The sequence below is a fragment of the Papio anubis genome, chromosome 18 (assembly GCF_008728515.1).
Source record: "Papio anubis isolate 15944 chromosome 18, Panubis1.0, whole genome shotgun sequence".
Taxonomy (NCBI): domain Eukaryota; kingdom Metazoa; phylum Chordata; class Mammalia; order Primates; family Cercopithecidae; genus Papio; species Papio anubis.
In genome coordinates, this window is record NC_044993.1 from 56,311,738 (window position 1) to 56,337,731 (window position 25,994).

The following is a 25,994-nucleotide window of genomic DNA, read 5'->3' on the forward strand; positions in this document are numbered from 1 at the left end:
GCTATGTAGCACTATGGAAGGGGGCAGGGTAGAGTAGGCTTAATTTAATTATACATTCATGACACCTTAAATACTATAAATAAACGGCATATTACTTGATTTTTTTCATGAAATACTTTATAAGAAATTTTTCCTTTTTGTAGGATCAAGTTCACTTGAAGATCAGAATACTGTGAATGGGCCTGTACAGATTGTCAATGTGAAAACCCTTTTTAGAAACTCTTGTTTCAGTGAAGACCAAATGGCCAAACCTATCAAGGCATTCACGGCTGACTTTGTGAGGCAGCTCTTGATAGGACTACCTAACCAAGCCCTCGGACTCACACTGTGCAGTTTTATCAGTGCTCTGGGTGTAGACATCATTGCTCAAGTAGAGGCAAAGGACTTTGGTGCCGAAAGCAAAGTTTCTGTTGATGATCTCTGTAAGAAAGCGGTGGAACATAACATCCAGATTGGGAAATTCTCTCAGTTGGTTATGAACAGGGCAACCGTGTTAGCAAGTTCTTATGACACTGCCTGGAAGAAGCATGACTTGGTGCGAAGGCTGGAAACCAGTATTTCTTCTTGTAAGACAAGCCTGCAGCGAGTTCAGCTGCATATTGCCATGTTTCAGGTAAGTGTTTTTCATTATAATGTGTTTTTCCTCAAGGTGGGAAACTTGAAAAACGGGAGAAATTAATATAAAACAATACACAGAAAATTTTTTAAAACTTCCTGAACTTACGCCAACCCAGTGCAAACACACCATTGCATTTTGGCAGTTTCTTCCCAATGATACTTGTTTCTCTTCTGTATAGTTGAGATCGTTTATCCTCTATGGTTTTGTGTCCTTAGAATTTCTTTCCATCAGGGCTGTGTGATAAGCATGATCTGTATTAAATACTGCTTTTTTTTTTTTTTGAGGCAGAGTTTTGCTCTTGTTGCCCAGACTGGAGTACAATGGCGTGATTTTGGCTCATCGCAGCCTCCACCTCCAGGGTTCAAGCGATTCTCCTGCCTCAGCCTCCCGACTAGCTGGGATTACAGGCATGCACCACCATGCCTGGCTAATTTTGTATTTTTAGTAGAGGTGGGGTTTCTCCATGTTGGTCAGGCTGGTCTCAAACTGCCGACCTCAGGTGATCTGCCCGCCTTGGGCTCCCAAAGTGTTGGGATTACAGGTGCGAGCCACTGTGCCTGGCATAAATATAGTTTTTAATGTTGAATTCATTCATATGTAGGTATGCTTCCCGTCTTTATTTCTTTTTTTTTTTTTTTTTTTTGAGACGGAGTCCCGCTCTGTCACCCAGACTGGAGTGCAGTGGCCGGATATCAGCTCACTGCAAGCTCCGCCTCCCGGGTTTACGCTATTCTCCTGCCTCAGCCTCCCGAGTAGCTGGGACTACAGGCGCCAGCCACCTCGCCCGGCTAGTTTTTTGTATTTTTTTTAGTAGAGACGGGGTTTCACCGTGTTAGCCAGGATGGTCTCGATCTCCTGACCTCGTGATCCGCCCGTCTCGGCCTCCCAAAGTGCTGGGATTACAGGCTTGAGCCACCGCGCCCGGCCTCCCGTCTTTATTTCTAAAGTAGTTTATTTTCCTTGATGCCCTACTCATGTGATAAACAGCTTTGGGAATAAATCTGTCTTTATTTTGGAAATGGTTTTTAGAAGCCTAGTTTTGGCCTTAATTACTTAGGGGATGTATGATGTATGACAGCACAGGCTTTGGGGTGAGATGGATTTGTATTCAAATCAGACTTAGGTATATAAACTTGTACTTAACTTCCTTAAGCTCTGATTTCCTTAACTGTAGTTAACATCTTCAGAATTACTATTTAAATGTTGCATGTGAGTGGTCCAAGAAATTTATTAGCTATGTTCCACCTCAAGAAGACTTTCACCTGGATGTGATTGTTTTCAGTGTGTCTTTTCTGTTACTTCTCCCTGCTTACCTCCCATTGGCTGCAGCTGGGATTTTTTCTCTTCCACCAGTCCTAGGTTGCACCTCCCTTTCCTTATTTATCGAAATGCTTTTTTCCTGCTGATTTTATTACATTTCTTTTTCTTTGAACAGTGGCAACATGAAGATCTACTTATCAATAGACCACAAGCCATGTCAGTCACACCTCCCCCACGGTCTGCTATCCTAACCAGCATGAAAAAGAAACTGCATACCCTGAGCCAAATTGAAACTTCTATTGCAACAGTTCAGGTGTGTTCTGCCAGATCTTCCTTCCAGGGCATCTTCCTTTTAGAAATAACCAACGCTACGATTGTTAGTGCTCTGTTGTTGTATGTGTCCTTGGTTTGTAAGCCAGAAGAGCATAATTTTTTTCACTTTTGCTTTTAATTTATACACACACACACACACACACACATATATATATATATATATATATATATATATATTTTTTTTTTTTTTTTTTGGAGACAAAGTCTCACTTTGTCACCCAGGTTGGAGTGCAGTGGCACTATCTCACCTCACTGCAACCTCTGCCTCCCGGGTTCAAGTGATTCTCCTGCTTCAGCCTCTCAAGTAGCTGGGACTACAGGCGTGCACCACCATGTCCAGCTAATTTTAGGTAGATACAACGTTTCACCATGTTGGCCAGGCTGGTCTCGAACTCCTGACCTCAGGTGATCTGCCCATCTTGGCCTCCCAAAGTACTGGAATTGCAGGCATGAGCTAACGCGCCCGGCCTCTATTTTTTATTTCTTACCCTCCAAGGTAACTGAGTCTTATAGTAACAGGTATATTTTGAACCAGGAGTAGAAACATACTAAATATCTCAGGTTTTTAATGAACTTGATAATTACTGTGCCTTGATACATTAAGGAAACTGGTGATTAGAAAAACTTTGAATACTGAATTTGTTTTGTGAAATGTATATAAGTTGTTCTATTTTGTTTAATAATAGTGGTAGCTAAGAAGCATGGGCATTTCTTATGTTGTATAGATAATGGAATTTTGGGATGCCTAAGGCAGCAGAATATTTTTCTGAACTATTATATTGCCTGGATATTGAAAGCTGTATACATAATCCTTCTACTTATTTTTTTACATAAGAGAAACTTGCCTTAATGAAAGTTATATATATCTTTATATTGTCTGTCCTTTATACTTCATGTACTCAGTAGTAACTGACATTTTTCTGTTTTTGTAAATTAATAGCAGTATAAAATCAAGTATAATTCTGTGATGTTTTAAAGTTTTGTAATGAAGCTTTTTTGGAGCTCAGTCATTTGAAGATTGAAATGAGCTTTCTCTACAGTGTATTGGTCAGAGAAAAGATGTGTTTTCAACTTACAAGAATGAACTCTTCCTCTTAATGATTTTAGAGACATGGACATGCAGGAAAGTAGAGGGAGTTGGGGAGAGAAAATGTGAATGTGTCCACCTGAAATGTTGAATAAATAATCAGATAACTTTGTTACATGAAACTTTCCTTGTCATGATAATCTGGATGGATTTTTACCATTATTTTTATAAACTTGGCCAGGCATGGTGGTTCACGCCTATGAACCCAGCACTTTGGGAGGCCGAGGCGGGTGGATTGCTTGAGGCCAGGAGTTTGAGACCAGCCTGGGCAACATAGTAAAACCTTGTCTCTACAAAAAATACAAAAAATTAGTTGGGGCATGGTGGCACCCACCTCTTGTCCCAGCTGCTCAGGAGGCTGAGGTGGGAGGATGGCTTGAGCCCAGGAGGCAGAGGTTGCCGTGAGCCAAGATCGTGGCCGGGTATGGTGGCTCACATCTGTAATCCCAGCACTTTGGGGGGCTGAGGTGGGTGGATCACGAGGTCAGGAGTTCAAGACCAGCCTGGCCAAGATGGTGAAATTCCGTCTCTACTAAAACTACAAAAATTAGCCAGGCACGGTGACAAGGTGCCTGTAGTCCCAGCTACTCGGGAGGCTGAGGCAGGAGAATCGCTTGAACCCAGGTGGCAAAGGTTGCAGTGAGTGGAGATTGCGCCACTGCACTCCAGCCTGGGTGACAAGAGTGAGACTCCGTCTCAAAAGAAAAAAAAAAAAAAGAGTTTGGTGTAGCAGATTTTTTATTTTTTAAAGATCATTTTATTTTAAAATGAAAGTGAAACTTCCTTCTGTACATTTTAAGATAATAAACTGAAAGCCAGTTGTTGCCTCTCTCTCCATACATGTTTGGCCTTAAATGTTCAAAGGGAAATCAAGGTTAATTCCAAAAGGTGATTGTTAAAGCTTTGTTTTCTAAATTACATATGTCCACCCTGGTTCTTTTGAATCTTTATTGTGTTATATAAAATACTCCACAGATAGGAAGTAGAGAATGTCATATACATTCACCAAGATTCTGCTGGCTTTTATAGGAGAAGCTAGCAGCACTTGAAGCAAGTATTGAACAGCGACTCAAGTGGGCAGGTGGTGCCAACCCTGCATTGGCCCCTGTACTACAAGATTTTGAAGCAACGATAGCTGAAAGAAGAAATCTTGTCCTTAAAGAGAGCCAAAGAGCAAGTCAGGTATTGTGACTTACATGCACTATCTTTGTATTCACTTACAGGATTAGATGAGTAGCCGGAAATTATATGTGGGGTTATCAGGGGAGCTTGAGAGCCCACATTTTGGTTCACAGCACCAGGAGGAGGGACTGATGGGCCTTTCAGGGCATGCCTTAAGTTGAACCTACAGCAGGTTATTTCCCTGGGCCTTTACTGCCTCCCATTTAAATGTTAATTAAATAAATTCAGCCTCTGTTGAAAAATAAAGAGGTTTTAAATTCATATTTGTTTAAGATTCTCTGGTTCTCTTTTATACAACTAAAGCAATTCAAAGATTTGGAAAGGTACTTTGAATATTATTTTTTCCACATGACAATAAAAACGTCTTAAGACCTTGTGCCCTGTCGGCCAGGCACCGTGGCTTACACCTGTAATCCCAGCACTTTGGGAGACTGAGGTTGGCGGATCACAAGGTCAGGAGTTCAAGACCAGCCTGACCAGTATGGGGAAACCCCATCTCTACTAAAAATACAAAAAAATTAGCTGGGCGTCGTGGCGGGTGCCTGTAGTCCCAACTACTCAGGAGGCTGAGGCAGGAGAATTGCTTGAACCTGGGAGCCAGAGGTTGTAGTGATCCAAGATCGTGCCACTGAATTCCAGCCTGGGTGACAGAGCAAGACTCTGTCTCAAAAAAAAAAAAAAAGGTCTTGTTCCCTGTCAAGAGGCTGTGGATTGGGCAGGGGGAGGACAACCAAAAAAACTGTTATGGACATTTTCGACTAAGTACAAAATTGGAGTAATACATGATACTCATATTTCATACCTGTCACCAATGCTTAATAATGCTCAACTTAAGTCCTATCTTATTTCACCCATACTCCCTAATCCTCCTTTCCATCCATATTTAATAGAAATCCCAAATAGTACATAATTTTGTCTATAAATTTTTCAGTATATACCTATTAAGAACTATTTAAGAATGTATCATAGCTGGGCATGGTATGTCCCTTTAGCTCTAGCTACTCAGAAGTCTGAGGCAGGCGGATGGCTTGAAGCTAGGAGTTTGAAACCAGCCTGGGCAACATAGTAAGATACTGTCTCTACCAAAAAAAAAATTTTTCTTTTTTTTTTTTTTTTTTGAGACGCAGTTTTGCTCTTGTTACCCAGGCTGTAGTGCAGTGGTGTGATCTTGGCTCACTGCAACCTCTGCCTCTAGAGTTCAAGCAATTCTCCTGCCTCAGCCTCCCAAGTAGCTGGGATTACAGGCACCTGCCACCATGCCCAGCTAATTTTTTTGTATTTTTAGTGGAGACGGGGTTTCACCATGTTGGCCAGGTTGGTCTCGAACTCCTGACCTCAGGTGATCCGCTGGCCTCGGCCTCCCAAAGTGCTGGGATTATGGGTGTGAGCCACCACACCTGGCCAATAAAATTTTTTTTTTTTTTTTGGCTAGGCATGGTGGCACGCACCTCTAGTCCCAGCTGGAAGACTAGCTACCTGGGAGACTAAGGCGGGAGGATTGCTTGAGCCCAGGAGTCTAAGGCTACAGTGAGCCATAGTTAAGCCACTGTACTTCAGCCTGGGCAACAGGGGAGACGCTGTCTCAAAGAAAACAAAAAACAAACAAAAAAAACTAACCACCACAATATTAATCATACCTTTAAGATGAGCTTAATATTGCCAGATAAGTTAGGCAAGAATAGAAGCAGAAGGGGAACATTCTGACGGAAGTGTCTTCTGAATTGTGGATGTAACACAAATTGCAGCTAAATATGATAACAGCTTTATTGTGAAGTTAATATTCTATGTAAAAACAGTAAGTAACGTAGAAGATACATTTACCTAATTGTTCGTCAGTGCTTTTGGCCATCTCAGACCTAACAGTATAAATATAAATGTACGTTTATTTACAGCCTTTATAAGGTTTTGGTCTATTTCCCAAACATTTTCAGCACTAATTCTGGTCCTGAATTCTCAAAATGAGAAAGTAGTATTTTTTCGTGTTATTAATTGCCACCTCCCTTTCCCACCTTCCCCCCATCTCCTCTTGTGGTTCCATTTCTGTCTTCACAGGTCACTTTTCTCTGCAGCAATATCATTCATTTTGAAAGTTTACGAACAAGAACTGCAGAAGCCTTAAACCTGGATGCGGCGTTATTTGAACTAATCAAGCGATGTCAGCAGATGTGTTCATTTGCATCACAGTTTAACAGTTCAGTGTCTGAGTTAGAGCTTCGTTTATTACAGAGAGTGGTGAGTCTTGGTGGAAGGAAACTTGATTAAATTAAGGCTAGCGTTATACTATCAAAATCAATTTAATATATACATTCAGATTACATTTGTTGAGAATATACTGTATGTAAGAGGTTGTTATGGGGGGGGGGGGGGGACAGTGATGATTAAATTATTTTCTTAGCTGCCCCCCTTCCCAGAAACATATTATATATTTAAAAATATGAAAAATGAGAAAGTGTAAAGGCTCCTCAGAGCTACAACCAAAATACTATGAAAGTTTAGAATGGAGGAGAAAGACGGTATATAGCAAATGATTCCGATGCACTGAAAACATAGAGCGGGAGAAAGAGGGCTTATGGAAGATGAATGCTTGAAAGGTTAGTGAAGGCCAGAAATAGCAAGTTGGCAAATTTGACATTTATATTTGGTCAGAAAGCTTAAAGTTGTATGTTAGGAAGTTCACATTTCATCTCGAAGAGTTATTTAGAATTTAGGGACCTGGATTGCCAGTCATCTCTGTGGTTCCAAATGTATTTCTCAGGTCTTAAACTTTAAGCATTTATAACCTGTGTGATTATGCAGGGAAAGTAAAAATCTTCATCTATCTTTCATAGATTATTGAGATTATTGTTAAGTAACTTGTAGGTAACTAATTCATGACATAGCAATGGAGGTTCTCTTTGTGTCAGCTTGAGTTACTAATATCTTTTGATGATGATAATGAAGAAAGGACTCATTATTTCAGCTGATACTCGAAGTCAAACAAATGCTTGTTCTATTTAGGACACTGGTCTTGAACATCCTATTGGCAGCTCTGAATGGCTTTTGTCAGCACACAAACAATTGACCCAGGATATGTCTACTCAGAGGGCAATTCAGACAGAGAAAGAGCAGCAGATAGAAACGGTCTGTGAAACAATTCAGAATCTGGTTGATAATATAAAGACTGTGCTCACTGGTCATAACCGACAGCTTGGAGATGTCAAACATCTCTTGAAAGCTATGGCTAAGGTAAGACTAATACCATGAACACACATTTCCTGTCCCTCTTTTATAAAATTTACTAGTTTTATTTATAGGAAAAGCAGTGACATTTTGTAAATAACAATTTATCTCATCGCATCTTCCAATTTATTTGTAACTGAGTTAACTTGTGTTTTCATCAACTATTTTTTTAAAACTAGTAGTAGTAGTTGGAATTTCATACACAGAGAAACTAAGGCTTAAATAGATTCCTTTATTGTGATATAACTTGTAATAAAACCAAGATATGAACGTAGTTTGAGAATTCAGATATCCAGCCTATCTTTTTCTTAGCTATACCAACAAACCCATACAGTTCGCCTCCAAAATGAATGAAATGTTGTCTCTTCCCTCCAGTGTTGTACATAGTCTAGTTAGTAAGAAAACTAAGCCTCCAGAAAAGGCTATTACTTCATTATTACAAACAGTAAATAATTTAATTTTAGAATTTACTTTTACTTTGAATTTTTATTTGATGGTGGAAACGAAGTTCCTATAAAAATGGAGTTGAACTATAATAAGCAGTTTAAGGCCGGGCGCGGTGGCTCAAGCCTGTAATCCCAGCACTTTGGGAGGCCGAGACAGGCGGATCACGAGGTCAGGAGATCGAGACCATCCTGGCTAACATGGTGAAACCCCGTCTCTACTAAAAAATACAAAAAACTAGCCGGGCGAAGTGGCGGGTGCCTGTAGTCCCAGCTACTTGGGAGGCTGAGGCAGGAGAATGGCGTGAACCCGAGAGGAGGAGCTTGCAGTGAGCCGAGATCCGGCCACTGCACTCCAGCCTGGGTGACAGAGCAAGACTCCGTCTCCAAAAAAAAAAAAAAAAAAAAGCAGTTTAAACAAACTCATATTTGAAACACTTGCTACTTCTTAATCACTAGATGACTGTCTTGAGAGTAATTACTGATACTAAAACTATTTTTCTTAATCATTATCAATTCTAGGATGAAGAAGCTGCTCTGGCGGATGGTGAAGATGTTCCCTATGAGAACAGTGTTAGGCAGTTTTTGGGTGAATATAAATCATGGCAAGACAACATTCAAACAGTTCTGTTTACATTAGTCCAGGCTATGGGTCAGGTTCGAAGTCAAGAACATGTTGAAATGCTCCAGGAAATCACTCCCACCTTGAAAGAACTGAAAACACAAAGTCAGAGGTAAGAATGCCTTCTGGTCAAAATTTATAAAACATAAGTACAAAACTAATGGTATAGTAAGTTTATCTCTTGATTTAATTTTTCAGTTTTGTTCATATTTTTATAAGTAGTTATCAGGTAAAACATTTCATAAATAAGCCATTTTATTTTGTATTTCAGTATCTATAATAATTTAGTGAGTTTTGCATCACCCTTAGTCACCGATGCAACAAATGAATGTTCGAGTCCAACGTCATCTGCTACTTATCAGCCATCCTTTGCTGCAGGTAGGAGAAGAGTCCTGAGTCTTGATCTCTTAATAATGTTACACATAGATGCTAAGATGTTTAATTATACATAGCTGTCTAATATTAAACACTTAAGGCCTGTCATTTTATAATCTTAAACTGAACAGATTGTAGCTTATCCTTAAAAATACTCATGTGAGCCAGGCATGATGGCTCACACCTATAATCCCCCCAGCTACTTGAAGGCCAAGGTGAGAGGATTGCCTAAGCCCAGGAGTTCAAGACCCTGTCTCTTTAAAAATAAATAAATAAACAAACAGCTATTAAAAAAAAAAAAGGCTGGGCAAGGTGGCTCACACCTCTTATCCCAGCACTTTGGGAGGCTGAGGCAGGTGGATCACCTAAGATCAGGTGTTCAAGACCAACCTGACCAACATGATGAAATCTTGTCTCTGCTAAAAATACAAAAAAAATTAGCTGGGTGTGGTGCCAGATGCTTGCAGTCCCAGCTACTCAGGAGGCTGAGACAGGAGAATTGTTTGAACCTGGGAAGCAGAGGTTGCAGTGAGCCTAGATCACGTCACCATACTCCAGCCTGGGTGACAGAACAAGACTCTGTCTCAAAAAAATGAAACAACTTGTGAGACAGTAAAAATGCTTTGCATTTGAGTAGTTTTCTTTAAAAATTTTTTTTTTTTTTTTTTTTTTTTTTTAAAAAGACGGAGTCTCAAAACTCACTGTGGCCCAGGCTGGAGTGCAGTGGCACAATTGTGGCTCTCTGCAACCTCCACCCCCCAGTTTTAAGCGATTCTCCTGCCTCAGCTTCGTGAATGGCTTGGATTACAGGTGCCTGCTACTTGGCTAAAAATTTTTTTATGATTTTAAAATATGTATCTGTTAGAGAAACTTAGGAAAATACTTAATACAACTGAAAAATTTGTAGTTTCATTCCAAATAGAGGCAAAAACCACTCTGCATTTGTTGATTTACTTCACTGTGCATATGCACACCTACACGAACACATTGGGATGATTATGCAAGTGCAATTGTTGTTGCCTTTTTCCAGTTAATAATTTTTCAGTCATTAAATAATCTTTTAAAAAATGACTTAATGGCCAATTTATTTTTATTTTTTATTTTATTTATTTTTATTTTATTGTTTTTTGTTTGTTTGTTTTTTGTTTTTGTTTTGAGATGAGTCTCACTCTGTCGCCCAGGTTGGAGTGCAGTGGCGCAATCTCAGCTCGCTGCAACTTCCACCTTCTGGGTTCAGGAGATTCTCCTGCCTCAGCCTCCCAAGTAGCTAGAATTACAGGAACCTGCCACCATGCCCCGCTAATTTTTGTATTTTTATAGAGACAGGATTTTGCCATGTTGGGTAGGCTGGTCTCAAACTTCTGAACTCAACTGATCTGCCCACTTCGGCCTCCCAAAGTGCTGGGATTACAGGCTTGAGCCACCATGCCCAGCTGATATTTATGGTTTTTGATGCTCCAAACCTAGTAAACGTAATTGTACAAATTCATACCTGAATGTCTGACTGGTTTTAGGCTATATTTTTAGGAAGACAATTGCTGTGTCAAAGGATAAGGATTTATAGTTGATTATTTAATTTGGGGTATTAAAATACACTACCACCTATCCTGTGCTTGCTCTACCCTGCCCCCTCCGTGTTTTGTTTACATGTAAATTGAGCCACCAACTTTTTCTCTGTAGCAGTCCGGAGTAACACTGGCCAGAAGACTCAGCCTGATGTCATGTCACAGAATGCTAGAAAGCTGATCCAGAAAAATCTTGCCACATCAGCTGATACTCCACCAAGCACCGTTCCAGGAACTGGCAAGAGTGTTGCTTGTAGTCCTAAAAAGGCAGTCAGAGACCCTAAAACTGGGAAAGGTAATTAGTTAGAATAAAGATGCCTTAAATTTTTATATAAAATGACGGTTTGACTTACGTATGTTTTTGTTGCTTCATAGCGGTGCAAGAGAGAAACTCCTATGCAGTGAGTGTGTGGAAGAGAGTGAAAGCCAAGTTAGAGGGCCGAGATGTTGATCCGAATAGGAGGATGTCAGTTGCTGAACAGGTGACTGTGTTTTAAACTTGGGCTACACATTTTAATGCTGCTGGAAAAGTAGAGGTGTATAAAGATGCCTCTCATCGATTTCCTTAGTGGTTCATCAAGGAACTTAAATGTGTTTTCAGGATTCAGAAGATTTTGAGTAACACAGCTCTGGCGTTGTCCAGTAGTCACCATTTTGCTCTGACCCTTCCTTGTGAGCACTTTCCTTTCCCCTAGCCCTGTTTTAACCCAAATATAAGTCTGATCCTCCTCCACCGGACTACAATTAGTTTCCATTTAAAGAAAACTGTTGAAGGTTTCAAATGAAATGCCAAGGATGCTTTGGGTTGCAGGTGTAGTATGAGTGGAGCATCCCTAATTAGAAAATCAGATGCTCCCAATCTGAAACATTTTGAGTGTTGACATGATGCCATAAGTGGAAAATTCCATGCCTGACCTTGTGATGGATCCCAGTAGTGCAAATCTAGTCAGAACCTGTTTCATGCACAAAATTACTGAAAATGTGTAAAATTACCTTCAGGCTATGTGAATAATAAGGCATAAGTGGATTCCGTGTATAGACTTGCATCCCACCCCCAAGTTCCTTATTGTATGCATGCATATATTCCAAAATCTCAAAGAATCCAAAATCTAAAACTACAGGTCCCAAGCATTTTGGATAAGGGATACTCAACCTGTATTTGTAAAGCATCTTTGGGTATCGGGACATTTGTCTGAAGTCATTACTCTGAAATGTTTTCATCAGTGTTACTAATATTGAATATATAAATTTGAGAATAAAGCTATAGAAAAGTTGTAGGAAGGCCCATAAACGTTTTACCTAGACTCACCAGTTAACAATTTCCCATGTTTCATTGTTCTGTGTGTGTGTGCACACACAGTTTTTCTGAACAATTTGAGGGTTCTTTGCAGACATCTTAACACTTCATGCCTAAACTTCACTATGTGTCTCTTGAACAAAATACTATAATACTGTAACTACTATGTAATTGTCAACTCAGGAAACTTAACATTGATGTAATACTATTATCTAACATTCAATCCACATTCAGATTTCTCCAATTATCTCAAAATATTCTTTATTGCTTATTCCTCCTCTCTGAACCCCCTCTTTCCCCCACCTTCAGGATCTAGTCAAGGATCATCATGCATTTTGCATATAGATAGATGGTCCTCCCCTTATGATGGAGTGACATCCCAATAAATCCATCATAAGTCTAAAATGCATTTAATACCCTGATAAACCCATGGTGAAGTAAAAAAAAAAAAAAAAGGTCATTTGGACCCACTGTGAGTCAGGGACTGTCTATCCTTGTCCTACTTCTTGATCTGCTTTAATATCTAGAACAGTTCCTGAGCCTTTCCCTCTTCCCTTCCCTTGATATTTTTGGTTTGTCTAGATTAGCTGGTTTACAGAATGTGCCTCTGTTTATATTTGTCTGATATTTTCCTCATAATTCATTCAAGATTTTTTGGAAGGAATACAACATCGGTGATGTTTCTTTCTCAGTATTTTACATCAAGAGACATATGTCAATTTGTGCCATCTTTGGTGGTGATAAGTTAGATCATATGGTCAAGAGAGGTATCCTCTTGATGTCTTCATTATAAATGTACATTTTTTTCCTGTGGGATAAAAATTAAGAGACTGAGTATCTTGTTTGATGGTTTGGCATCTGTAATTCAATTTTAACATCAGCAAGGAATTTTTTTTTTTCTCTTTTAAACACTGTTACGTTCTTGTATAGGACCTAGACTTAAACTCTTCTTGGGCAAGGATTTTTTTTTTTTTTTTTTTGAGACGGAGTCTCGCTCTGTCACCCAGGCTAGAGTGCAGTGGCGCGATCTCGGCTCACTGCAAGCTCCGCCTCCCGGGTTCATGCCATTCTCCTGCCTCAGCCTGCCGAGTAGCTGCGACTACAGGCGCCCGCCACCACGCCCGGCTAATTTTTTGTATTTTTAATAGAGATGGGGTTTCACCGTGTTTGCCAGGATGGTCTCAATCTCCTGACCTCGTGATCCGCCCTCCTTGGCCTCTCAAAGTGCTGGGATTACAGGCGTGAGCCACCGCGCCCAGCCCTTTTTTTTTTTTTTTTAAGAAACTGTTTTGTCAAGTTTGTCAAAAATCATGAAAGATGTTCTGAGTTAGGGATATTTTTACTTCATAAACATTCTGGTAGGTTAATGGATTGTGTGCTTTTCATATCTTTGTAACTGTCTTAGCTCTCTTTTTAAAGTATACTTGGCTATTGTGCTTTTTATTCTGGTAGTTATTAAATTTTATATGAAAATTCAGGGGCTTCCAGGAGCAGGGTAAGTATAGGGAATCCTTTGCACGTAACTTTTGGTATAATTTGTCTGCTGATTATAATTCAGCAGACAATTGAAAAGCTTTAAATGACTTTACATACTATCCTGCCTATTTTTACAGGTTGACTATGTCATTAAGGAAGCAACTAATCTAGATAACTTGGCTCAGCTGTATGAAGGTTGGACAGCCTGGGTGTGAATGGCAAGTCAGTAGATGAGTCTGGTTAAGCGAGGTCAGACATCCACCAGAATCAACTCAGCCTCAGGCATCCAAAGCCACACCACAGTCGGTGGTGATGCAACTGGGGGCTTACTCTGAGGAAACCTAGGAAATCTCGGTGCACTAGGAAGTGAATCCTGCAGGACAGCTGCACTCAGGGATACGCCCAACACCATGGCCTGCAACCCCAGGGTCAAGGGTGAAGGAAAGCAAGCTCACCGCCTGAACACGGAGATTGTCTTTCTGCCACAGAACAGCAGCAAACGTGTCAGGAGGTTAGCTGCAGAAAGAAATCGGGATGCCGCGGAGCACAGAGTGATTTGGAACTCCATTCCACCTGACCCTGTGTGTACAATCCAGGAAAAAAACAAACCCCGCTCAGAAACAGAGAAAACTGGGGTCGCGAAGAAATCACAGCCAAGGAAGATTTGATGCATTCAGATTCTTGTGTAACACTTGTTGCTTGGCAACAGTACTGGTTGGGTTGACCAGTAAGTACAAAAAGGCTAAAGGCTATGCGATATGAATTTCAGAAATGGACTGAAAATGGAGAGCTATGTAACAGATACACTACAGTGGAAGAACTTCTGAAATGAAGGGAAAAAAAACCACCCCATCGTTTCCTACTCCTCCCCACCACTTACCCATTCCCCCTTTACCTAATCTAGTAGATTAGCCATCTTTCAAATTCACTTTTATTTCAGTCCTTATATTTCATATACTTTCGTCACGATGCTGTTAACAACTTCTGATAACATGGAAAATTCAAGGATTGTTTAAAGGTCTGGTGATCACACACAAAATGTAATTCTCGTTGTTTAAGTCATTTCTGTGATTCTATCATGTACAGTTTCCAGAATTGTCACTGTGCATTCAAAAGTAATGAATCTAACAGACATTTGATTTAATGTATGCTCCCTTTTGCTTATAGTGTGCATTTTTTTCGGAGGTCATTCAAATTTTCCCTCTTCTGTGATAGCTGTAGTTTCTTTCATAGAAAGTAGCTAATCCAGTGTAATCTTTTACCTTTTTAAAAACCAGGATAGAGTATCTATTAGAGTTTTACATTGTTGATGATAGATTAACAATAAAGTGATGTTCTGGTGGAGGTAGACTGAAATTTTTTTAAATTCATTTTTTTCATTTGATGCTTTTAATTTACACTTGGTAAATTAAAAGTTCTTTAGTTTACTTGGCATTTTAGGACATGTACATGAAACAGTGAAAATGAGATCCACCAACATCTTTTATTAGGTTCAGTTATTAGTCTGTGAAGTGCTTTACTTTTTGCACAATTTTAATAGCTTGCCATTCAGTAATACATTATAGTGAATTCATGATCAAGGTTTCCTTAAATTTAGCGTTGCATTTCAGTACTGACTGTGTAAGCTAAATTGCTGATCCAAAATAAAAACCCAGACTAGAATAGGGTTCTTAAAATCAAGTATCAACACAAAAGAGAACACAATTAAAATCTTAATTGTTGGCTGGGCACAGTGGCTCATGCCTGTAATCCCAGCACTTTGGGAGGCCGAGGTGGGAGGATCACGAGGTTAGGAGATTGAAACCATCCTGGCTAACACGGTGAAACCCTGTCTCTACTAAAAATACAAAAAAATTAGCCAGGCGTGGTGGTGGGCGCCTGTAGTCCCAGCTACTTGGGAGGCTGAGGCAGGAGAATGGTGTGAACCCAGGAGGCGGAGCTTGCCGTGAGCCAAGATTGTGCCACTGCACTCCAGTCTGGGCAACAGAATGAGACTCTGTGACAAAAATAAATAAATAAAAATAATCTTAATTGTCTGAGTACATTTTCCCTGCATTTTAGAGATTAGGACAGTGGTCACTTTTTAGTTGCCAGTCTTCACAGACAAACTTGAGAGGTATTAAGGAAAAAATTCCACATGGCTCTGGGCCTTTTCTGTATTCTGATTGCCACGTTAATCTATAATCTTTACCCATGAAAGAACGTGTTTTAGTATCAGTGCTTTCTTGATACTTTAGCAAGTATTGTAGGCAGGGTGGATTTTTTGAAATACCCACGTGTCCAATAGCAAGTTAAGGAACCTAGCGCATCAAATTTTGTTTTCTTCATTCATTTGGAACCTTATTTTCACAAAACAACCTAGCTGGAATAATAATGCCATATTGTATTTTGCATGCTGCTTTATTTTCTAGAGGCTCTGGGAGCAAATTACATTCATCACATTACCTCTGCTCTCTCAAGATTAAAGTCTTTCAGCAACATTCTTTATTGTCATCATAAGGAAAAACTTTTATCGCAGTGATAAAATCAGTTCACATTAGTTTAGCACTATAGATAGCATTCAGAAATTGCTCTCTCTTTGGTAAAGAAGATAAACAGGTGAATTTTATTGCCTGTGTTTTCAGGCTTCAGAGGTACCTGGCACCTTACTCAAGCAAAAACAAAAAACAGTTTTACTTCAAAAGCATGTGCCTCTGGTAAATTATCCATCACTTTTGTTTTAAAGTGGTCCCTCCAAGAATAATGTGGCATACACAGTGGGTTTGGTTGTAAGGCAGATGTAATAGATGACTTCAAAAGCCTGCTCCTTACTGCACTCTGGACCAAGACCCTGGTCTGTATCGTTTGGCTTTCTCTGTTAAGTCATTCTACAAGGTGACTTGCCATTTGAACTTTTAAATTTAAGAGACCTCAGCAGTTAGACTGAGAAAAGTTAGAGTGCTGTCGTTATGAAGTCATACATTTTTGATAACACAAAATACCTGTGGAAAACCAGGGATCCTCTCCTATTTTTCTCTCTCTCCTGCCTCCCCCTTTCCCTCCATTCCTCTGTCCCCTCCCCCTCTTCCCCACTGTCTTTAAGAATCAGGGGGTACAGAATAACCTACAAACAACCTCTTCAGAGTACCCTTGGAAATTGAAGTTCAATCTTAAGTTTTTTGTTGTCTTTAATTTACTAGAATTGCCTAATTGTTAGTTGATTTCTCTACAGAGTTGTGGAGGCTTAGCTTGTGTAGTTATTTCTCTTTTACTGTTGCTTTGGTGTGTCTTGAAGTTGATTGATTATTTTTGGTCATTGAGTTCTTAGTGTAGTTCGCTAGATGATGATTAAGATTCTTTTGTGTTTGACACTTGTGGTGAGTTGCTTTTGAAATCTGTTGAGATTTCCATGTGAGAACTGATAATCAGGCTCTTGATCTGCTTCCCTACATTACTTTTTTAGAGCCCAAACCCCAGGTTTAGGGTGAGGGTTTGTAATACAGAGAAAAACTTCCATCACTTCTGCCCTTAACCCTTGCCTCTAAGCTTAGTAAGTAGTTTTCTTAATATTGTCCAATGTTTGGTGTTATCTGCATTGTTTTTTGTTTTTTTAATTGTGGTTGTTCTGACGTGTGAAATTTAAGGAAAGAGCCATTTTAAAAAATGCCGAGCAGGGCAATGCAAGTACAGCCAAATATTAGACTTGATGTGCAATCTTAGGTCCTTTTTAATCTGGGGTATTATAGGCAGTACTTTAAATTGAAAAGTCTTCCTGGCCTATTTTCCTCCACATTTTTGTAATTAACTCTGGGGGCTTACTTGTTTTGGCAGTACTAAAATCAAAGGAGCTGGTTCTTCTTTTCTCCCAATTATTTTCATATGAAAGCACCTACAATTAGCCTGTTAGTCCTATTCAGATACATCAAATATCAGTGAATGCTTTACTATTAGCACATTTAAGCATCTTTGTTTTACATAAGAGTATGAAAACCAGTGTTCAATTTTATATTTTGTTGAGCTTGTAAAATGCGAGCAATTTAAAACTAGGACTTTCCTCCCCATAAGCCAAGGAGGTAGAATTACTGATGCAAGGGTTAAAGAAGGTAGATTTTGTTTTCAATATTTGGGTAGTCTTAGATTCCTCCCACAGGGAAGAACTAGCAAGTGTCCCAAATTTTTCGAAACGTTGGGGAGGGGAAAATTCACTGTATAATGAAACCCTAAGGGTTTGTTGCACTTCCTGCTTTTTAGACCTGGTTAACAGTATCACCATCCTTATTTACAGAAGGGCAAAACTAACTCTTAATGAGAAAAGCTTTATAAGTTCAAGGGGTGTAAAACATGACCTACTTAGGGTACTCTGCTTTCCATGGGAACTTGGCTAGACTTAGAAAAAGATGTTCGCTGCGCTAATGTAAAGTGTCATACAATTTAGTAGATTTTTGAAGATGGTAAACTTAGAATTCTATGTTCTGAATTGCAGACTTTTAGAATGTTTTTCTTTGAAAACAGGCTAATAACTTTTTCTTTTCTTGACAAAGTTTCAGCTCCTCTTTATTGTGTCATTTTTCTGGTTTAAATTTCCCTTATCTTTCCACCTGTAATGTCAGTGGCAACAACATCATACTTCACTTACTTGTTAATTTACTTTTTACCCTTATTCTAAGAGCAAGTTGAGTTGAACTGAATCTTCCTTGTCCTAGTAACAATGTATAAATAGTGGCTTCTCTGTACAAAAGGTTGTAATGCCTCCTGATGGATATAATTTTGTGATTGTATTTTAAAGTTGAATAAATCACACCAGCTTCCTGAAAATGTTCATAATGCATCTTTTGGAAAACAAAAATACATGCCTAATTTGTGCATATTTGCATTAACATGGCAAAGATTGTATGAAATACCTGTTTTTCAGAAAATAAAGGTTCAGTCTCAAAAGATACATCATTTAAGTTCTGAATTTATTGGTCAAAATAGATTTTGGAAAACTTGGAACCTTTTGGAACCTGGGTAGCTTGAAAAAACAAAACGACAGGGTCTCCCTATGTTGCCCAGGCTGATCTTGAACTCCTGGGCTCAAGTTACCCTCCCACTTCAGCCTCCCAAAGTGCTGGGATTATAAGCCTGAACCACTGAGCCGAGCCAAACCTAGCCTTTTTTTTTCTGAATAGCACTAATACCTCAAAAAAGACCCCTAAATTCTCAAAAAAGTAGTTATTTTACTCTCAAACTTCTGTTGTATTTTTGAAAAGCAGTAGAAATTTTACTTCAATGATATCAATGTAAATTCTTTGTATTAGGGCCCAATTTATAAAGCTTAATTTTGGCAGTATTTAAAAACAAAATTCCCATAGATCATTATTGACAGGCGCATTCCTTGGAGTGTGACACCTCTGAAAAAAAATAGAAAATGTCCAGCTTGGCTTTATATCTTGGAGATTGCATTTGTTGCTGCTAGATGATGTTAGGATTTGTGTTAACTGCTTAGTCATCTGGCGCATTTCAAAAGATCACATCCTGTCTCTGTAGGACAAAAAGCTCTAAAGAAAACTACGTTAAGGGTGGGTGTTTTTTAATAATTCGACCAATCGGAAATTTAGTGAGAGACCGTATAGCAGGGCTGTGCATTTAGAAATAGGTATGGGAATACACTGTTAAGTAACAAAAAATACTAAGTGGAGAAACTGCTGCTTGAGTTGCTTCTGTTTTTTTCACCTACCTTCATTTCACAAGCTGGTGTTAACAAGTCTTAAGTTGTGCATGGAAAACTTGGGTGAAAACGAGAAGCATTCTGCAGCAAAAGCTGATTTCCCAAAAGTAGAAATGTCACTTTAAACCCTAATAACCCCATAGCCTCTCCTTTGGAAGTGGCTATTACTGTGGGTCTAGCAAGATCACACACCCAGTGCTCAACATGTTCACTGTGTGGCTGCTGATTGCCTCGATCTTTTTGTCTTTTTTTTTTTTTTTTAAGACAGGTTTTTTGCTCTGTTGCCCAAGCTTGAGTGTAGTAGGTGCAATCATAGCTCACTGCAGCTCAATCTCCTGGGCTCAAGGGATCTCCCGCGCCTCCCCTTTTGTCTTTTGTTTTTTAAGTACATGGAGAAGAACCTGCTCTTCAGACTCTATACCTTTAAAAACTCTCCAAATAGCGTCTCTGCCATCTGGCTGTATCTTGCCTATACAACTTCTTTACCCCAACATTCCAAAGTGGCACTTTATTGAACAGTCGGCTTTCCTTGCAAAGACTTTTTCAAGTGCTTCTCCCTGATCCAGATACTTCACTCCCCCTTCACCTTGAAAGACCTACAGCAAATTGACACCCTTCCATGAAATTCACAATGCGCCTGCCCTTGCCCCGCTCTCCGGGGCAGTATGCGGTCTGCAGCTAAACACTCTCACATTTACGACTTCCTTGAATATTTAAGAACCTGGTGGTTACTTAAGGAACATCAAAAAATAAATTTAAATTCAATGACCGTAAGAGATTGGAGTTAAAACCTGTATAAGAGGATAAAAGGTTGGAAGTTAAAACTCTAGTTAATTCACCTAAAACAAACATTTGATTAGGACATTTGGCATGATTCTGTTTGTATCAAAAGATGAAAAATCGGCCGGTCGCGGTGGCTGTTGCACTACAGCCTGGGCAACAGAGCGAGGCTCTATCTCAGAACAAACAAACAAAAAAATCAAAGCACTTTGTTACTGCATTTGAAATCCTGGATAGAAAAGATGTAGAAGTGCCTCAACACAGTTCCTAAACTGCCTAGGAATTCCGTTGCTTGTGAGAGGGTTTACATCTTTCCTTACCATGACCTCTAATGGAAGAAAGGTCGTGTCAAGAACTATCCTTTTGACCGGGAGCAGTAGCTCACGCCTGTAATCCCAGCACTTTGGGAGGCCGAGGTGGGCGGATCTCTTGAGGTCAGGAGGTCCAGAGTAGCCTGGCCCAAATCGTGAAACCCTGTCTCTATTAAAATGCAAAAATTAGCCGGGCGTGGTGGCGGGCGCCTGTAATTCCAGCTACTCGGGAAGCTGACACGCGAGGATCACTTGAACCCGGGAGATGGAGGTTGCAGTGAGCAGAGATCGCGCTACTGCACTTCAGCCTGGGCAACGGAGCGAGATTCTTTCGTCTCAAAAAACAAAGAAACAAAAAAAGAATCCTTTTGGAGAGGGGGCTTGCAGTTTAAGTAAGTTAAACATCCACGTATAATAAAGCCCCTTAGAAGGCGGTGCATTTTCACACGCTCTCAAACCAGGCCTGGGTTTTTCCTCCCAAGCTCAGGCCTTATTCCTACTGGGTAGGAGAGAAACACTGCAGCAAAATCCACACAAAGAACTCTTTTCACTTGTCCTCAAAACCTCACGGGTCGCAAATCGGGGCTAAACGGCTCAGGCGCCTGCTTAGGGCACCGGGCCGGAGGTGGAACGGATCCCAGCCGCCTCGGGGCCAGGAAGAGATAAAGTGTCGCAGGCCGGCGTCTCCGCCCTCCACCTCAGGCGGCGCAGCATCGCTCTCCGAGTAGCCCATTTTCCAGTGAGACTCCTCGGCTGCGAGAGCCGGACAAAGAGCGGCCCAAAGACACCGCAGCAGCCAGAGCGGGGGAACCACTGAGGGACCGCGCCCCCTGCAGCGGCCGTTGAACCGCTTCCTACAGCCCTGGGCGGGGCGTCGCGCAACCCCTGGGCGCTGATTGGGCACTCCGTGTCCCCTCCCCCTCGGCCCGGCGCGGCCTCTGTCTCCTTTGACCCCGATTTCAAGCCATGCGCTGAGCTTCGGTTGGTCTGGTTTCCTTGAGGCGTGAACTCGGTCTGTCCAATGAGGAGCGAGGGTCGCGGGGGCTGTCGGGAAGGGCGGCCGACCGATATAAGCAGCCTGCGGGGCGTTCCCTCGCGCTGTGGTCGCCGTGCGGGGCTCGGTTGGAGGTCTCACTGGAAGGTACCCTGCGGTCACAGAGACGGCATCCCGGAGACGATGGCGGAGGGAGATAATCGCAGCACCAACTTGCTGGTGAGTCCTGGCCTCCTGTCCCCCGGGAGCCGAGCGAGGCCTCCAGACGTCCGTGGGTTCAAACACCGCGGCCTCGTCCCTGTCACCCGCCGCGGGCCCGGCCCTTCTCTCCCGGGGCAGGCGACGATGCCTGGCCCTCGGGCTTCTTGGGTAACTCCTGGGTGTCGACCCCTTACCTTTCCTGGGGACGGTGCGCGACGGGGCGAGGAGGGCGCGTGATTCCTCACCGCGAGTAGAAGGAGGAAGTGGGAGGCAGAGGGGCTGCGACACTAGCCTGGGGTGCGGGTGGGGGCAGAAGGCCTCCTGGGGCCTGTCCAGCGCTTTCGGGGCCCAGGCCCCAGCCGTATTCGGCTTTCCCCGTCTTTCATCTTAACCTGGATGTGCCTGCCTTCTTTTCCCCCTAAAACTTGGGCAACAGTGGAGGGTCAAAGGGCTACTGCCGAGAATTTCTGTTAGAGCTGGTACAACTTACAACTACAGGGAGGCTGCGAGCTCACCGTGGGGAACCCGGAGTGGGGTTCAGCTGAACAGACAATGGGATGTCTTGGCGTTTGTCTGGAATTTGGAAATCTGGCGGGGGTGGGGTCACAGGACTACTGGAAACAGCTTTAGAGTAATAAGCAGGGATCCGAAGGAACTGCAGTGAGATGGACAAATTTTTATTTGTTGTGAATTTATAGGCGGACAAATTTTTATTTGTTGTGAATTTAAGTGCACCATGTAGGCAAAAAAAAACCAAGAGAAATATCTTGTTACCCTTCCCTGGTGACTGCAGGTCATTACCAGCAATGAAAAACGGAACCAAAGAATTTACCTAGGGGCTTTTGAACTTCCAAGAGCCCAGATGCTGGCCAATGACGTGACTTCAGGGCAGTTTTGATTGTGCTTGATTTTATATTTGCTTTTAGAAATGCATGCTTTGTTCCTTTAAACACACACTCCTTCTAGCATAGTTAGTTCCCAGCATGGATCCTTTTAAGAGGATTAATTGCAGCACAAAGAAGTTGCTCAAGCCGTGTTGAAATGACAAATCCTGGGCTAGAGCTCCTGCTTCCCAACTCACTTTCCAGCAGAGCAATGTAATCTAAGGAAAGCAAAGCCTTTGGTCGTGGATTTCTTGGATGCAAATCGGTTAACCTATGTGTGTTTCCCCCTTGGTAAAATGGGGACAGTAATAACACCTTTTTTAAAAGTTGTTGGGAAGATTAATTGAAGTATAAATATAAATGCTCAGCAGAGTGCCCACACATAGTAGTCTCTTCTTTCACTAGTATTAAGCATGGAATATAAAGTCAGAAATATTGAGATCACACGAGTACTCAGCGTGGCACAGATAGCAAGCGTCTTTGTTAAGATTAAGTGCCTTGTTCTGTCATTTGCATGATTTCTAGTGAATGACTTTTACAAAGAGACAAAGTCTCAGCCCAGGCTGGGCTCAGGCGACCCCTACACCCCCACCAAGTGCTGGCATTACAGGTGTGAGCCACTGCACCCAGCCTGATAACATAGAGACACTTGGGTTTCTTATTCTAATTTTTTCTTCCTTTACCAAAACCAGCTTTAAGCGCTTTTGCTACATTAGCTCATCCTGGAGGTCCACTTTCGGCTGTTCAGAGTCACAGAGAAATTTGAAGTATAATCAAAATGACATCCTAAGTGGTAAGAAACACTGTATTGAGGAGATATATTGACCCTAAAATGCCACTTTAATTTGGCGAAAGTAGTTTTCCTTAATTGTGCAATGAATGTCAACATCTGAGTGATTCCATTACACAAAGAGCTATTTTAGAAATTGAATGCTGTTCAGAGAAAGTCTTTCCTAATGGATTTAGAAGAGTTTAAATCAATAAGATGACAAAAACAACGGATCAATTCTAACCATCTGAAATAAAGTTATTTCATTTTATTAATACTCTGGACACTGCCACATGATTCCCTGTATGACTTTGAGAAAGTAAACCATTTTGAGCTCACTTTAATTGCAAAATGAGTCTAATTATCCCTACCTTGTGGCTGACTATAAGGATTAAGTTACATCATGTATATAAAGAGTAGCCCAGTGCTTCGACTAGAAAAGTGACCATTAAAAGGATATTTAGGCTGGGCCAGGTGACTCATACCTGTAATCCCAGCACTTTGGGAGCCCGAGGTGAGTGGATCATTTGAGGTCGAGAGTTCGAGACCAGCCTGGCCAACATGGTGAAATCCCGTTTCTACAAAAAATTAGCCAGGTGTGGTGGTGTGCGCCTGTAGTCCCAACTACTCAGGAGGCTGAGGTAGGAGAATCGCTTGAATCTGGGAGGCGGAGGCTGCAGTGAGCCGAGATCTCCCCACTGCACTCCAGCCTGGGTGACAGAGTGAGACTCTGTCTCAAAAAACAAACAAAAAGAAAAACCCCATTGGGTTTTCATCTTTGAAATTGCAATTTTTCAGAAACCAACTTGTTTAAAGTTGGCAATTTGGTTAAGAGGTTATTTTTTGTATTTGGAGCTTTAAAATAATTGAAGTCTATGAACCACAAAAATGTTGAGAGTGGTAAAATGATCACTTTAAATGTCGGTGATATTTAGGCTGCAGAGACTGCGAGTCTGGAAGAACAGCTGCAAGGATGGGGAGAAGTGATGCTGATGGCTGATAAAGTCCTCCGATGGGAAAGAGCCTGGTTTCCACCTGCCATCATGGGTGTGGTTTCTTTGGTGTTTCTGTAAGTGAGCTATTAGATTACTATGGGTTGTGCTTCTTATTAATAAAGGCTTTTTAATATATAGCTTCCATTTGTGGGGGTGTCTTAAGTCTCTTCTGTAATATATAACCCATAAAGAACCCATAAAGAATGTGTTTCTCATAAGCACTTCTAGTTTCCAGAATTTGTAGTACTTAGGTAAACTTTGTAACCTAAAGCACTTGGGTGAATCAGTGACTTGCAAACTTTTTGTCCTCCAGACTCTTAAACTCTTTTATTATTATTATTATCATCAGACTTCCAGTTCTGGGATACATGTGTAGAATGTGCAGGTTTGTTACATAGGTATATATAGACGAGCCATGGTGGTTTGCATGGTGGTTTGCTGCAACCATCAACCCGTCATCAACATTAGGTATTTCTCCTAGTGCTATCCCTCCCCTACCCCCACTCCCCTAAACTCTTAAAAAATACTGAGAACTCCAAAGAGCTTTTGTCCATTGATATTTACTTAACCACTGCAGCTATGATATCAGCATGTCACAAAGCCTCTGGAAAGCCACTTGTGAGAAAAATAGAGGAAAAATAGCAAATATTTCTGAGAAGCAGCGGGTTCAGTGAATAGTTAGACATGTTTAGTTAGGAATAATAATGACTATGTTTTTCTAACCTTTATTAATTTTTTTAACAGGATTATCTACTATCTAGATCCATCTGTTCTGTCCGGCGTTTCCTGTTTTGTTATGTTTTTGTGCTTGGCTGACTACCTTGTTCCCATTCTAGCGCCTAGGATTTTTGGCTCCAATAAATGGTAGGTAGCATAATGATTTGGCAGTCTCATTTCTGTGTAGTTACTGAACTTGGTGGCTGTGATTAGTATGCTGTAAATAAGCAGAGATAATTGTCTAACCATCAGACACCTAAGCATTAGATATATTGCTTTTATGTGAAGAATGTCATAACTGATTTGAATATAAACTATGAATTTTCTGTACTCCATAGTTCTTTTATGGTAGCTGTACATACACATATTTGCATTTCCATTGATATTTAACATAGTATAATAACTTCACAAATTATTTTTGAATGAATGCAGAAAAGGAAACTGGCAGATTTTCATTCACATTCATTTAGCAATTATTTATTAAATGTCTACTGTGGCAGGCACTGTTAAGTACTCTGAAATATTTTGACTTTTAAGATTGATCTTGTGTTAAGGCTGAGATACTGAGACACTGAGGCAGTGGAACGGCAGTTAACAAAGTGAATACCAGGTGTTTCTGAAGAGGTTCAAGCTGTATACACATGAGTTGCTGATTTTATTTATAGCTTTTTTTTTTTTTTTTTTTTTTTTTTGAGATGGAGTCTCGCTCTGTCACCCAGGCTGGAGTGCAGTGGCACAGTCTCGGCTCACTGCAAGCTCCACCTCTCGGGTTCACGCCATACTCCTGCCTCAGCCTCCGGAGTAGCCGGGACTACAGGCGCCCGCCACCACGCCCGGCTAATTTTTTTTTTTTTTTGTAATTTTAGTAGACACGGGGTTTCACCGTATTAGCCAGGATGGTCTCGATCTCCTGACCTCGTGATCCGCCTGCCTTGGCCTCCCAAAGTGCTGGGATTACAGGCATGAGCCACCATGCCTGGCCTATTTATACCATTCTTTAAATGGTTGCTTATGAACTCCTCAGATATAGTTAAGTGGATAAGGATCATATTAAAGGTGTTTTAACTTCCTCTAGCATGTTGAATTTTGATTCAAATAATCAGCCAAAATAGATGTTGGAATAGATATTTTCTTCTCAGCTACCATTCTATCCTTGTCTGTTTATTTTATTTGGTTAGT

The 25,994-nt window shown here is 40.9% G+C and overlaps 2 protein-coding genes and 1 long non-coding RNA gene across 7 annotated transcripts in view; 2 read left to right on the forward strand and 1 right to left on the reverse strand.

The window, feature by feature from the left end:
- Positions 1-18,396, forward strand: part of SMG1 (SMG1 nonsense mediated mRNA decay associated PI3K related kinase) — a 115,563-nt gene extending 97,167 nt beyond the window's left edge. For 4 of the 5 annotated variants that reach the window (XM_003916602.4, XM_009196080.3, XM_009196082.3 and 1 more), the window contains 10 exons: positions 144-613; positions 2,055-2,192; positions 4,329-4,481; positions 6,534-6,713; positions 7,479-7,706; positions 8,666-8,877; positions 9,037-9,143; positions 10,821-11,000; positions 11,081-11,187; positions 13,616-18,396. In XM_003916602.4, the coding sequence (XP_003916651.3) occupies positions 144-613; positions 2,055-2,192; positions 4,329-4,481; positions 6,534-6,713; positions 7,479-7,706; positions 8,666-8,877; positions 9,037-9,143; positions 10,821-11,000; positions 11,081-11,187; positions 13,616-13,693 (1,853 nt within the window). In that variant the 3' untranslated portion in view covers positions 13,694-18,396. Of the gene's footprint in view, positions 1-143; positions 614-2,054; positions 2,193-3,152; positions 3,532-4,328; positions 4,482-6,533; positions 6,714-7,478; positions 7,707-8,665; positions 8,878-9,036; positions 9,144-10,820; positions 11,001-11,080; positions 11,188-13,615 lie in introns of those variants that run through there. The other variant, XM_021931790.2, reaches the window with a different exon arrangement.
- On the reverse strand, positions 12,681-14,021 carry LOC108583425. Its single transcript, XR_001898081.1, has 2 exons — positions 13,934-14,021; positions 12,681-12,810 (listed from the first exon to the last, which is right to left on the reverse strand). It is a non-coding gene; the product is annotated as an uncharacterized LOC108583425 (long non-coding RNA).
- A 2,830-nt stretch (positions 18,397-21,226) lies between the features above and the next one.
- On the forward strand, positions 21,227-25,466 carry ARL6IP1 (ADP ribosylation factor like GTPase 6 interacting protein 1). The gene is made up of 3 exons (XM_031658421.1): positions 21,227-21,468; positions 24,039-24,172; positions 24,843-25,466. Exons 1-3 carry the CDS (start codon positions 21,277-21,279, stop codon positions 24,964-24,966), a joined length of 450 nt encoding a protein of 149 aa, XP_031514281.1. The 5' UTR covers positions 21,227-21,276; the 3' UTR covers positions 24,967-25,466.
- Positions 25,467-25,994: the final 528 nt, after the last annotated feature.

Excerpts from the sequence above, each read along its gene's own strand:
- ARL6IP1 (XM_031658421.1), top strand. The coding sequence starts at position 21,277 with ATGAGGAGCGAGGGTCGCGGGGGCTGTCGGGAAGGGCGGCCGACCGAT. Across the intron at positions 21,469-24,038 it reads ATCGCAGCACCAACTTGCTG|GCTGCAGAGACTGCGAGTCT; the intron begins GTGAGTCCTGGC and ends GGTGATATTTAG. Across the intron at positions 24,173-24,842 it reads GTGGTTTCTTTGGTGTTTCT|GATTATCTACTATCTAGATC; the intron begins GTAAGTGAGCTA and ends TTTTTTTAACAG.